The sequence below is a fragment of the Myodes glareolus genome, chromosome 8, assembly GCF_982192425.1.
Source record: "Myodes glareolus chromosome 8, mMyoGla1.1, whole genome shotgun sequence".
NCBI classification, from domain to species: domain Eukaryota; kingdom Metazoa; phylum Chordata; class Mammalia; order Rodentia; family Cricetidae; genus Myodes; species Myodes glareolus.
In genome coordinates this window covers 91,084,030-91,099,210 of record NC_142033.1, presented here as the reverse complement: position 1 = coordinate 91,099,210, position 15,181 = coordinate 91,084,030, and the positions used below count along the sequence as shown (strand labels likewise).

At 38.7% G+C, this 15,181-nt stretch overlaps 1 protein-coding gene across 12 annotated transcripts in view; it reads left to right on the top strand.

Moving 5' to 3' along the window:
• Ehbp1 (EH domain binding protein 1) overlaps positions 1–15,181 on the top strand; it is a 263,173-nt gene that overhangs the window by 180,537 nt on the left and 67,455 nt on the right. For all 12 annotated transcript variants that reach the window (XM_087909201.1, XM_087909209.1, XM_087909211.1 and 9 more), the window contains one exon: positions 6,362–6,505. In XM_087909201.1, coding sequence (XP_087765327.1) covers positions 6,362–6,505 — 144 coding nt within the window. The remainder of the gene's footprint in view (positions 1–6,361; positions 6,506–15,181) is intronic.

Genomic DNA, 15,181 nt, shown 5'->3' with positions numbered 1-15,181 from the left:
GGAGATAGCTCAGTGGTTAAGAGCACTGGCTGCTCTTCCAGAGGTTCTGAGTGCAACTCCCCGCACCCACGTGTGGCTCAACCGTCTGTAGTGGGGTCAGTTGTCCTCTTCTAGGGTAAAGCTGTACATGCAGATGGAGAACTCAAATACGTAATTTAAAATTTTTTAAATGTCATTGCTTATAATAAATAGTATTTACCATTAGACTGTCAAGGAGGTTTGGCATGGTACATACTAATGTAGTCCCAATACTTGGATTCTGATGCAGGAGAGCCAAGAGTTCAAGTCCAGCCTTAGCTGTATCAAACAGAAATTCAAGAGTATTTCAGTATTGCAGGTAATGCGAGCATAGTTCTAATATGTGCTTGCCAGATTATTTCCTTCCCATTAAAGCCCTGTCCTTAGCTGTCTTAGTTGCAATAGAACAGCATTGTCAGTTGTGTCATTACTTATGGCTTAAGTTCACTGCCTCCAAGGCTTGCCAGGATGCAATACCAGCAGTCTGAGGCAGGAGAATCATTAGTTTGAGACCATCCTAGCTACATAGCAAATACCAGGCTAGCCTGGGCTAAAAAATAAAACCCTACTTTGAAAAAATTGAAATAGGATTCTAGTAACATCCATATTTCTTCCGAAAAGGGGAATATAGCTTAATGTTGAACTCTTACCCATGATATTTCTCATATTGATTCTCTGCTACTGTCAGGATAAGGGTGTGTGTGTGTGTGTGTGTGTGTGTGTGTGTGTGTGTTAGCACATGCGCACATGTGTAACACAGAGAAAGATTTAAGTAGAAGAATAAAACCTTTACTGATAAAATTATGATGCCTGCCTGCTTTTCTTTTTCTTTTAGATTTATTTTCATTTTGTGTGCTGTGTATATATGTGTGGGTGTGGATGTCTTTACAGTGTGTTTGTGAGTTTGTGAGAACCAAGAATCAATGTCAAGAATCTTTCTCCCTCTCCACTTTAGTTTTTGAGACAGGGTCCTTCACTGAACTGCTCCTCAGTTCCTCTGGGCGACTGGCCACTGGGCCCTGGGGCTTTGCCCGTGTCCGACACTCTAGGGCTGGTCCCACAGACACACACCTGGGTCTTCGCATGGATGTTAGGTGTCTAACTCAGATGCCCATGCAGTAAAGGGTTAGGGACTTCATGACTCAACCATCTCTCCAGTCAAAATACAGTTTTCATAGTAGGATTTTTTTCTTACATTTATGTGCAGGTGCTCTTTGAAACTTGGGCATAGATTTTCATCTCCCACCCCACAGCCCTTCTCTCTTAGACGGGGACTTATGTATCTCAGGCTGCCCTCCAGCTTCCTGAGTGCTAGGATTAGAGGCATGAGCCACTGTACCCAGTGAGTGTGGTGATTGGGATTGAAGCCAGGCTTCAAGCATGGGAGGCAAGCATTCTATCAACTACATTTTCAACACATTTACATGATCATTTTAAATGAATTTTTAAGCAAACTAAACTGAATAAGGTATTTCTAATTTTTTTTACTTTTACAAGCCAACTTTTTGAATCACTCTTTGATGTAAAATTGTTGGTAGTCCCCAATCCCCAGAATTCTGTCTGCCAACACACAGCAGTTCTGAAGCACTTCTTAGCATATTATCTGAGAGCCTGGGGATGTAACTCAGAGCAGGAGTTCTTGCCCAGTATGCTTGAGGCCCTGGGACCAATCCCGAATACTGAAAACAAAACAAAACTGGGGGCCATGAAGCTCTTCCAGACCCTTTAAATAATCCTCAAAGTTAAAAGAATGACGTTCTGTGGTATTGTTTAACTTTATGTCTGTTATCCTCTCACAGATAATGTTTTCTGAAGGCTGTATGACTCCAGTATTCCAGCAGACTGACTGCGAGCATCGGGAAATCTCCCTGCTCTTCCCTTTCTAGATTTTTATTTTTGTAAGGTGGCACTCACTGACTCACACACAAATACACACTCACACACGCATGCACAGACAACTTTTAGGAGTTGGTTATCTCCACTGAGGGCTTCAGGGATCGAATTCAGGTCATCAAGCTTAAAAGCAAGTGATTTTTTTCACTGAGCCATCTCATTGGCCCTTAACTGATTTTTCTTAATGAAAATGAAAAATTCCAGTCCTTATTAGTTTGTGTTTGTTTTTAAAACCAGGGGTTTTAACTAAAATGTTGCTATTTAATGTGTTTAGATATTTCTAAATGAAACATATTTTTTTAAATTTCTCAATTTTCCCAAAATGGCCAAGATCCAGGGGTATATCTCACACAAGCAAAACTCCTTGGTATTCTTCGTAATTGTTAAAACACAGCTGTAAGGAGGTCCTGAACCCCAAAATTTGAGTACTTAAGAATTACAGCTTGTCTATCTTAGATTTTCTTCTAAGTCAGTGATACTAATTGATAAAAGTGTTTTCTTGACTTTACTGGAAGGTGTCAGTGTGAAATTTTGGAAAATAGTCAGAGTTCTGAGCTTTTCTCATTTAGTGCTCTTAGTGCCGTAGCCACAAGGTCCACATCTGTCTAGGCCAGCACGACCAGAACGATTGGGGAAAATGCCTTCTGAATTGAACTGCACAGCCTCCCTTTCTTCCATTAATCTGTAAAATGTAAAGGCCACGTGTTTTAGTACAGGAGGATGTGCGTAGATTGTCTACTGTGCTGCTTTGTGTAACTGGTACAAGCATCTGTATGAAGTCGGCAAGGGACCTGGGAACTAATCCTGAGGGAGGACTGCATGGAGCACGTTGCAGTCACACCGTCTACAGTACCCTGTGATCTGTAGGCAGACCGCTGTGTCTGGGTTGTGAGTGGGTTGCATAGATTGTAAGGTCCATCATTGGTGAGTCTGCAGAGGTGTGCTAAAGAAATGGGAGTGTCGGACTCAAAGAAATACAATAGTAGAGAAGGCAGAATTGATCAAAACATGGTTTATGCATGCATGCATGGAAATGTCACGGTAAAATGCATTAGTTTTCACAATTATATAAGGTCATTTTTACAATAAAAGCACACTGTAGCCTTCAAAAAAAGCTTCCATTCCCACAAAGAAAAATCATAAAGGTTCTAGGTAAGTAAATCTCCCTGAAGTTTTGTGATAGCACAGAGTTTATATATAATAGATACCAAATAAATGTCTACTGAATGACAGTTACAGAATTTGATGAGTCTTAGTTCTATCAACATAGATTTTTTTTTCTTATAAGCCATATTTTGAGGCAAATGTGTTTAAAGATAGAAATTAATTAATCATTAAAATCAGGAATAATCTAAGAACCTGAATTCTCATTTTGAATTTTTCTCCAATAATTATCCATGTGATATATTACCTGGCATTTTAAACTGTCTGTTTTATTTTCCACAGAGGTTAAATTAACTAATATCGAAGAACCCACTTAACTCTCAGATTAGATTATGCTTTGAGTCTATCCACACAATTAGTTTGCTACACAGGATGGTGAAAATAACCACTGATTTATAGTATCTTGTATGCTTGGTTCTTTGGCTGTGCTTTATGTTCTGAAAGTTTTGCATAGAGTCAAGGCAAATGTGGTAGTCCATGCCTGCAATCCCCATCACTAAGGAGGCAGAAGGAGGTGCCTTGCCATGAGTTCTAGACCAATCTGAGCTACAGAAGAAGAGGGAGGGAGGGAGGGAGGGAGGGAGTGAGGGAGGGAGGGAGGGAGGGGAAGCAATTTTGCTTAGGATAAGTATGAAGGTTTATTTGACACTAGGTTACATTGTCACACACCAAAAATGTAATGTAGATATTGGTGTTTGGTAGGATGTAATCACAGCTAAATTTTATACAAATGTCTGCTTCTCTTTTATATATCATGTAATAAATTTCAGACATACACCTTTTTGTATTTTAATGTCTATAAAATCTTTGAAAGAAGAGATGTTATGTCAGAATTTGTTAGTGATTACTCTTTCTTAATACTTAATAATATAGCATGAATCTTATGAGCATGTCCTCACAGGAGGTACGATATCTCATATGAACTTAGAGACCCACCACTAAATCTCTAGTACATATGACAATTGTAGCTTACCTGTGTCTTCCTTAACCTGTACATCCATGAAGGGTTGGAGCCTGTTTGACATGTGGGAAAGTGGCACTTACAGGGTGCTTATGACTGAAGGGCATCTTAGCAGTGTGTCTCAAGTGACCTTACGTTTGTGTTGGGGCTGAGGAAGAAGCATGAACTCCTGAGTGTGGATCCCCAGTGCCCACAAAGAAAACTGAGAGTGAAAGTGTGTGCCTGTCATCCTAGTGCTGGGCAGGGAAAGACAGGCTTATCTGGGACTCGCAGGCTGCTAGCCTAGCCAAGCTGCGGGAGAGCCCAGAGTCATGTCTGTAAAAGTAAGGTGGGACTAACCAGGACACCCAACTTGACCTCTGGCCTCCACATACACATAGATGTGCATGCACTTACACACACACACACACACACACACACACCCTAAAAAATGTTCATGTTGGCCAGGCTCAATGACTCACAACTGAGTCCCAGCTATATGAGAAGCTTAGGCAAGAGAATTATAATTATTTGAACTGCTTTTGGGGGAAAAAAAATAAAAAGCTTGCTAGGCAGCATGTGGCTGTCAATCACAGGTTCTCAGAAAACTTCTTCAGGAGGATCACAAATTTATCAAGACTCAAAATAAAATTAAATATGGCTGGAATGTAGCTCAGTGATCCTAAATTCAATCCCGTGTATCACCAAAACCTAATACATTATTCTAAAAAATTTTACCTAAGAAAATAATAAGATTCAATCTTTATGTATAAAGGTTCATAAACACATTTATGGTAGTGAAAAACTTGCCAACATCCCATGTGTCCAGTAAAATAGGAACTACATTTTTAATTAGAAGCAGAGTGTTTATGTGCTTTTAAGCTCAAAACACATTGTGTGGCAGCTCGAGGTTGTGGACTACAGAATTTAGATTGGGGTCTTCAAGCAGGTCAGTCCCTTTATTTCTAAGAAAATGATGGGGTTAGCATACAGTAATATTGAATCTTTAGCTTGTGCTTACCATGCGCCAATGTTTTTGTGTTATTCTCTTACATTGTGTTTGTGTGAGCTGATCTGCTCTCATGCCCATTTTGCACAGGAAGAAACATGTTTAGAGAGATGGAGTAATTTGCCTATAATTAAGAAGTGGAGCTAACATATGTCTGATTCTTAAATTTTTAAACTAATATGGATATTGTGCTTTTGTTTAATAACACTTAAGAACTGGCTTCCAGTTGGGCATGGTGGTGCACACTTTTGATCCCAGCACTCAGGAGGCAGGAGCAGACAGATCTGTGAGTTTGAGGCCAGCTTGGTCTACAAAGTGAGTTCCAGGATAGCAAGGGCTACAGAGAACCCCTGTCTGGAAAAACTAAACAAACAAACAAACAAAAATATTGGCTTCCTTTGGTGGCCAATATTTGTTGTTCTCCAAAAATTCATTGTAAAATTATGTAGTCCATAATATTTTCAATTCTACTAAGGTCGTTTGTTTTATTATGAAGAGAATTCTCAGTGGAGGATAGTTTTGTGGAGTGTGGTGGCACATGCCTGTAATCCCAGATGCTGGTGACAAAGGTAAGGAAATTGAGCATTCAAGGCTAACCTGAATTAGCTACATGAAGAGTTCAGGGCAAGCTCAGGCTACATAGTGAGACTCTTAACTAAATAAATAAACAAATAACAGCTTGGGATTTTTTATAAATATTTCCAAAATTTTAAAAGAGTATTGCCACAGATATTTTAGCATTGAACACTTTATAAAGTGAAGATAAGTAGTTGTCAGTTCCGTGAGACTATAAAAATATAATGGAACCTTTTTTATATCTTTGGTTGGTAGATTATACTATATTTATGAGAAAACATGAATATATCTAATATTGACACACACCTTATGAGAATATGTTCAAATAAAATCTAATGAGGGTTTCCTGGTTGGTGTAAGCACTAGCCATGTAAGCCTGATGACCTGAGTTTCATTCCATGAATTCACAATGGGAGGAGAGATACAGCTCACCAAAGTACCTAGTTATACTCACACATGCACTATGGTATGTGTACACCTGCACTCATGCACACACTTCATGCACACACACAGTAATAATATTAATAAAATTTTAAATTTTAAAATGCATTGAAATTTCATCCAGCATTAAGAAATAATATTATGTTTCATTTTTGTCAAAATGCATGTGTTCATTCTACAGTTTCTTCTCAACATTAATATTTTCTGTAAATACTCCTGTTAAAAAAGGCTATACATCTGACTTTTTATTTAAATAGGTAGTCTAACCTTTAACTGTATTTTTATGGTTTGGCTTCTAATTCTATGTCCTTGCTTTTAAGCACCGAATGTTGTCCAGACAAGAGGAGCTGAAGGAAAGAGCGCGAGTTCTGCTTGAGCAAGCAAGACGAGATGCAGCTGCCAAGGCCGGGAGCAAGCACGCGGGCAGCGCAGCCCCGCCGCTCTCCAGCGGGCAGCAAAGCGATGTGAGAAACGCTGTTTGCACAGACCACATGTTGTTCACAGTAATCACAGCTGTGCTGGGGTCAAGGGGAGTGACTCGCTCAGTTACTTTCCATAGGTTGTACATTGTGGCTACGTGGTCATTCATTCAGCTGGTGAATCCATCCAGTGGGACCGGTCACACTGTTACTGCTGTGTGGTGCTGCTAGCTGTGAGGGAAAGGACAGTTCTGGACTAGAATTACATGCTATAAATATCTGGTTTACTTTATTTACACTTTATTACTAACCGTAGTCTATTTAAGATTATATTTCTCCATAGAATTTTGTTAGAAACAGTAGTATATAATAATACCCATTTTTATTGAGTATCTAGAGTGTATATTTTACATAACTCCATGAAGATATTCACACTACTTCCCATGTAACAAGACTGAAGCTGATAGGCACTTTTAAGTTCAGGTTTTTAAAGGTCTCTTGGTCAGTAAATGGTAATCAGGGATTTGAACCTAAACCTTAATTAGTTTCCAGAGACCGTGAATTCCCTTGTTATATTCCCTCATTCTTATGTTAAGTCATATTTTCTCCATGTGTCATTTTTGTATAGTAGTTCACAAATAATAATGAACATATAACAGTAGCAATCATTCAATATAGTAAGATATGGAACTTATCATTGGGAACTAATAGCCCTTAACTATCAAACTCATATATAAAATCACATTCTATTGTAAGTCTCTATAGATGCCAGCTTAATGGTCTCCCAAGCTATGGGGTGTTGTTTCTAAATGATGGGTCTTTATGAAATAAGGGATTATAAAAGTTTGCCAAGCCATTATTTTTAACAAAAACAAGTAAAATAAAATAGAGTAGAATGGCAAACAGAATGATTCAAAATTTAGTACACTTAATGGGTTTTGTGTATATGTGTGAAACTTTTCTTTTTCAGTTGGTCTTACTCTGTGTGTGTGTGTGTGTGTGTGTGTGTGTGTGTGTGTGTGTGCTTACTGGACTTGAGTAAAATGTGTTTTTAGCTATACATTATAATCACAAAAGTTTGAAAAATACCAGTCTGAGATTGTGTAATGACTCATGCTTGTAATCCCAGCACTCAAAAGGATGAGACAGGAGAATTGCTATGAATTTGTCAGCCTGGGGTATATAGTGAGTTACAGGCCAGCTTTGGCTACAGGTGCAAAAAAAAAAAAAAGAAAGAAAGAAAGAAAGAAAGAAAGAAAGAAGAAAGGAAAACACTAATTCTGAGGACTGTTCTAAAGAAGACAGGCTTTATATTAGCTTTTACAGTGCTTGGCGGTCTATCATATCAGTACTTTATAGACTTATTTGCCAGATAGATTTGTGTTATATCTAAAGCAAGTCTGGCCACAGTAACAGGGAAAATGACTGTTTCTCACGTGAAATTTTATTTTCTGGTGGGAAGAGAGATGATTAAGTAATTACAGGGTATGAAAAGTGTGTGTTATAGCAGAGATGATTCAAGAAGGGGAGGCTTGGTGACCTGAAAGGTGGGGCATGAGCTTGGTTGCTGAAGGAGCCATTCCAATGAAGAACTTACTTCAAAAAGAATAGGGTTTTTACTGATGTTTTATTTGTGGGGAAAGTGTGTTTCATATTCTCTCAAGTACTAAAAGCTGGACAGTCTGTTTCTAATTATCTAAATATAATTTTAGAATTCAAGTAAATTAAAAATATACTGTGAATTGATTTTAAATTCAGAATACTTGGTATCTAAATTATTTGTCCACCTGCCCTGCCCTCTGAGTGCTGGGGTCAAAGGCATGTACCAAAATGACCGATGTCATGGTTCTTAAATTGTAACACACAGAAACTGGACAGAATTATATATGCATCAATAAAGAATGAATAGACACATGGTCTGTTCATATGACAGAATGCAGTTTCAGCATCGCTAACTGAAAGTCCAACCAGCCCTGAGAAGTGGGGTTCTCAACATGGACTGCCTGGTGATACAAAGTCTCACACTGCTGAGAGCCACAGTAGCTTAAATAAATAGCAGGTATACTAAGTTACCTGCTTAGTTATACTAAGTAACCTGCACACACCGGTGGAACAGGGTACCAAGAAGCTGTCACTGCTTACCAGGAAGTATAGGGTGAGCTCAGTGATGGTGGTAAGCAGACTCCCCAGGTGGGGGAAAGTGATAATGTGAAGCTTTACTTTGTCAGCAGATAAGTGTTAAAACTTATTAAGCTGAGAATGATTGCATATTACTAAGTGTAATCATACCTCTGTAAAATTTATTCTTTTAAAATTCAGTTGTGTTCCTATGTGAAAAGTAAAAGAAGTTAGAAGTACTATTATAGTAGCTACAAAGTAATGTGCATAGAGTAAGTTCAAAGCGATGCATAGTAAGACATTCTGATAGAAAGGAATGTTCAGTTTTAAATTTACTGTAATAGGAATGCTTACCATGAGACCGATCTTCTTACTTTTTAAGTATAAACTAAAATGCAGATCATTTTTAAATTATTTATTTATTTTTATTCCATGTGCATTTTTTGTGTTTTGCTTGTGTATATAGATACCCTGAAACTGGAGTTACAGGCAGTTATGAACTGCCATGCAGTGTTGGGAATTGAAACCAGGTCTTCTGGAAGAGCAACCAGTGCTCTTAACTGCTAAACTAAGCTATCTCTCCAGCCCCTCCACTGCAGACCTTTAAAACTTAGTCATTTCCTAACCTGTAGCTCTGTAGCTGTTGATTAGTGTTTTCCTATTCCACCCCCATCCCACCCCCTTTTAGCTCCTGGCAGCCATTATTCTACTCTTTGATGTGATTAATTGGACTCTTAAGTGAGTGGAATCATAGTCTGGTTTGGAGTTTTATTCAAACATAGTCTTGTATGTTCCCAGGCTGAAACTGCATTCTGTCTCACATGTGAACAGATCATGTGTTTATTCATTCTGTATTGATGCACATCATGAGATGAAAAGGTAAATAAAAAGGTTGGTATCCAGCAGTGACATTCAGTCCTGAAGAAAGTTGATACTAACCTTAGAGTCTTCAAGAGTTTACTGAGGCCTGAAGCAGTACACACGCCTTTTATCCCAGCACTCAGGGGGCAGAAGCAGGCAGATCTCTGTGAGATGGAGACCAGCCTGGTCTACAGAGTGAGTTCCAGCTCAGCCAGGGCTCCACAGAGAAACCCCGTCTGGGTGGTAGTGGTGGTAGTGTTTACAGCAGAGTTTCCTAGAATTGCTTGTTGATGATGAGACCGTTGAAAGAGAGCTCTACAGCTATTCAGTTCCCTCTGTCCTTGGTTCCTGTGCGACTGAGAACCTTCCGGCGACTACCAGGAACAACTGGTGGAACCATACTCATATCAGCGTGCATAAGTACATGGGATAACGTCCTTGGACTTGGCACAGGCCAGCTACTTTAGGACTTTGTAGTTCTAGACTGAGAGAGGGAAAATTTACTGGCAAGTTAGAAAAGGGTTAAAATGAAAGGTTAAAGGAAGCAAAGTTTTACATTTTCAGATATTCAGGATTGTAAAATATAAAGAGAAAACATTTTCAGTGTCAGTATGAAGACACGAAATCCTAGAATCCTTTGGTAGCATCATTTAGCCTTAGAGAATAAACTCTGAGTTCCTCTCACCCTCACAGAGGCTCCACAAGCCTTTTCCCCCTCGTCCCGGCTCACTTCAGTCTCTTTGGTTTTCAGTGCAGTTGTAAGTTGTTGGAGCATCTACAGCTACCACACTCTCGCGTTCTTGGTCAGGCATTGGCTCTTCTCTCCTGAAAGCTGCCTCTCTGTTCTGGACTGCTCTCTGCTGTTTTCCCTTAGATTTACTAGAAGCGTTCTAGTCTCTTGTTTAACTCTGCACTGTGGGAAGTACAAGAACACAGGACACACAGTATCAAGTGTCTGGTAAACATTCAGTAGATAAATGAAGGGCCATAGTGAGAGCCTGTTTTCATATTGTTTGCTGACTGATAACAGAGCAATAATGAATAATTGGCAGTAGGAAGTTTCTATGAAGTAAAGGTTTATAAAGAGAGGAAATAAATTTTCCTGTGAAGGTCTTCAAAGCAGAATGGATTTTTACTGCACAATCAGTTGCAATCGGGATAACTTTGTCACTTTGGGGTTTTAAGTTCCATGTGTCCTCTCATTCCTGCTGTCTTGAACCCTGTGCGGTAATACCTTTCTTGTTACATAGATGCTTACATCTGTGCATCTCCTGCACAGCTTTAGCTTGATCTGCCCGGGGCAACAAGGGAGTGAAGAAAGGACAGACACACAGACACACCACACATGCAGAAAAGCTGACCCTCTGATAGTCTAAGGGAAGCTACTCCAGCAGCCTGGAGACTCGGTGCATTCCTTCTTTACCACCTAGTGGAGAGGGGCTGACCTCAGGGGGAGGTCTCTGTGGGAAGCAGTCTCAGGTTGCATCCAGGTGGCAGTTTCCCGGAGGAGGAAACTGTGTTTGATAGCTCCCTACACTGGCTTAGCTAAAGGTCATCACTTCCTTTCCAGTATTTATACTTAGACCAAAGGAAGGCTTTGCAGTTCCCGTGGATCTGAGGTTCTGGGTTTCTTGGCGTGATTGTGTCCCATTCACTCTGGACTTCATCTGCTCCCCACACATCCAGCCTTTCTCTTGTCTTGGAACTTGTACTAGAACGCAGCTGCCGCGTCTGCCCCGAATCCCAGCATTCTGCTGAACATTCTCATGACTACTCAAACTGTTGACTTCATGTCTGGGGGCATTTTCTAAGTCGCCTACCACAGCCCGGTAGTCTTACCTGGTTCCATATGTTCCAACTGTGTTTAAGTTATTCTATGGGAAAGCCAGAGTTTTGATTTTCCCAAAAGACAACTCATAACAATAGATGCCATTAACCTTTTTAATTTTACACAGTTTTTTCAAGACTACCATTACCTAAACAAGAACTTGTTTAAGTACGAATTACCTTCTAAGTCTGCTGACTTAAGAAGGAAACAGCTAAACTGGAAGCTTCTTTAAAAGAAAAAAGTAAACAGGGTCTAGAGAAATGGCTCAAGACTTGAGCACTTTTTGCTTGTGCAGGACCCTGGCTTAGTTCCCAGCACCCTCATGGTGACCTACAAGTATCTGTAACTCCAGTTTCAAGGGATTCAAATAACTCTTATAAATTCTGCAGGTACTAGGCACATACATGTTGCATGTACATGCATACAGGTAAAACACTCATGAAACAAATCTTTTAAAAACAAATAGGAATTCTGCACTATTATAAAGCGAACTTGAAGTTTTTTCCATTATATTTAATACCTCAGTACAAGGACCCACCCTTTATACACAGTTTATATAACAGCCGATTCTTACCTTAGCAGGAGGGAGAACCTACCTGCAACCTGGTAGTAAATTTTAGAAGATTTACTTTATCTTCAGATGTTTGCAGGAATGTTTGAATCATCTAAAGAAAGCTATACATGGGGAAAGATTTTAGATTGATTAAGGATGATTAGTCCTTTAAGATTGACTGAAAAGAATAACAATAATAAGTACAGATAACTGTTACTTTGTTTTGCTGATCTTAGAAATGAACCTAAATGCCCAAAGAAGAAGAATACAAGCTATTTTTCATGTTAAACCTTAATGGTTTATTTTTAATCGTGTGTCTGTGTGTAATCACATGTGTGTACAGTTGTCTGTGGAGGCCAGAAGAGGGCGTCTGATCCCATGGAGTGATGGGCTGTTGTGGACCACCACATGGGTGCTAAAAACCAAGCTGCTATCTCCTGCAGGAGCAGTGGGCGTGCTGATCCCTGGAGCCTCTTCCAGTTCTCAGCTCATGCCTTTAAATACATTCTATTGTCATGAAGCGGGGGCTGTCTGTCTTGTACTTTTGATGTTTGTTGGAAAATATTAATTTAAATGGAACTTGTCTATCATGCTGATAATTGTGTATAGTAGATTTAAATTAGCTAACTGAATATTCTTCAGATAATAAGATGGAGTTATCATTCACTTGGCAAAAAGATATCATAAAATGTCATTTTGGTAAAACCAGCTAGAGAGCTGGCTTGGTGCGTAAGAGAACTTGTTGCTGTTGCAGAGGACCCAGGTTTGATTCCAGCACCCACATAGCAGCTCACAACCGTTTGTAATTCCAGCTCCAGAGGGTGACACTTTCTCTGAACTCTATGCTGCCAGGCATACATGTGACATATAGATGCAGACAAAACAAGTTATACACATAAAATAAAATGAATTAAATTTTTTAATCATTTTGATAAAAATCTGGGTAACTTTTTTTGTAATTTTTCATGTATATCTGTATGTCTTCATATGTATTGTTCTAAGAATATAGCATTAAAGTGTGTATAGAATTATACTTACATACTCATAAATACTGGCTTTATCATACATTTATAGATATTATTACATTCAATGCCCTCTATTAACCAAAGTTTTAAAATTAAATTAAAATTTTTATTTTTCTAAATTATACATTTTACCATTTTTGTTATTAGGGAGAAATAGCTTAACTTTAATTTGTAATTTCAATTATTATAGGTATGAGTTTTCAGTTACTATAAAAAGAAATCCAAAACCTTAAAACACATAGAGTATTTTATCTTATTTAGAGATAGAATATGCCTAGGGCACCAAGATGAAAATATCTTCTGTATTTTACTTCAACACAGTCATCAAAAGATCAACTGTACATAATCCATTTCAGGCCAGTAAGACACATTAAGTGATGTCTAATCTTCCCACAGTTGCCTTTTAAGGAAGAATGCTGATTTGCTCCTATGTTCAGTATAAATATCTGTATGTGGCAGTGCTTTTTTATGCTCTGTGATTTAAATAATACCTTATCTCTTCAGTCTGAATTTAAGTTGGTTTGAAGTCTGCTATTCTAACAATAGTTACTAGACTTCTTAGCAAACATTGTTATCTCGTGGCATATCTCTAGAGTCACACAAACCCAGCGTTGTTGGGTGGGAAAACCCCCAAGCATCTTTTCTATTATGTCACCTAAACCCCTAGCTTCAAAAATCCTATTTACTCAAGAATGTCATGTGCGTATAAAGCTAGAGCTAGGTGTCTTTTTATTGCCACTGTTAATGGCCATGCACATTTTCCATGGGGCTGTTTAGTGTCACGTTGAACGTCCCAGGATGATAGCGCCTTTGCTAAGGCATATTTCATATTGCCTGGTCTGTTCCTGCTCAGCATGCGCAAGAGTAGAGTTTAAATCTTCATTCATTTCGTTTTTAATGTTTCTTTTGTTCTCCTTATCATGTTCTGACTTTCCCTAGGATATATGCTTTGAATGAATTCACATATGCATTACTAATTGTGTGCTATTGTATTTACAGTTCCTAGTGGTGGCACTGTGAAGCTACTAATGCCTTTGCTTCACTTGATGTAAAATCATCTGAGTGTCTTTGATAGCAGTGAAACAGTATTAATTGTTTTGTACATTTCTTGGTCACTCTTCTTAGGTGGTCTTCATAATCTATTAGAACTTTCAGCCAGATTTTTGTAATGTCATGCTTCCAGCCGTGATTAAATTGGTAATTAATGAACAGTCTTTGGCAATGTGAACCACATCCTGTTAATTTTCCCTTTTGAGTTTTTAGAAGTTGTCTTCTATGTCAGAAATCATTGCACCACCTTGCTATGGCCCCTTGGCATGAAACCACAATGACTTGATTTTTGCAGCCATTAGTAGATCAGAGCAGTAATTTCACAGTATTTTGGTCAAGGCAATTATAGTCCCCAAAACTGAGTAAATGTGAAAAATCATGAAAGAAGTCCAGAAATACCAGGTGAGCTTCCTTGTGTTCACTGGGACGTTATGATTAGTTTAATTGGTCTTTGTTTGATTTTAGCCGCAGAATCTGTTTGTGCCACAGCAGAGCGGTGACTTTATAGTTGAGGGTTTCTGACCTCCTTTGACATGGTCGATGCAAAAATGAGCCCTTTGAAACAACCCTCTTCCCCAAAGAGATTTAAATGACATTTAAAATCTAGCCATAGAAAGGAAAGTTGTCTAATTAGTTTCTTGATACTCTTTAAATGCTTAGTAAGTTGATTTTCCCAACCCTGTTCATTTAACAAATATGTACAACTATATTTTAACTATTAGTTTTGAGATGTTATTGATGGAGAACTTCGGCATTGTATGAGAACCTTGTAATACCTTAACGAGAATTCAAATGAAATGTGGTTTTCCTTACTGTCACAAAGTAGATGGAAGTATCCTCTTACTTTGCTGGTTGCTTCTATATGTGTTAGCCTGAAGTGATGCTTGCTGCATGCATTAGAATTTAAAGAATCACCTGCCTGTTGGCTTCTGTCACCTCTTCTGAACACCTTTAACAAAACCAATTTGTTTGTTTGGGGTTTAGACCTCACCATTGGTGTGTATCATGCAGTCTTGTCCGTTGTTGGTTATGAATTGACTTGAACAAAGATCAAAGTGTTTTTCCAGATGCAGAGTCGGTGAGGCAGCCCCTTCAGTTGCTCCACAAGAGCTGAGCAAGTTGTCTGTTCTTCACGCACATTATGCCTTTAGATTTAATACCAAATGATATGTGAATACAAATTTATACTCCGATTTTATGCTTCTCCCTGGTTCTCTTCTCCTATACCCCAGTTTCTCCAAGCTAAGGGAGAACAACTTGTTTTTACAGCTAGCATTCTTGATAAG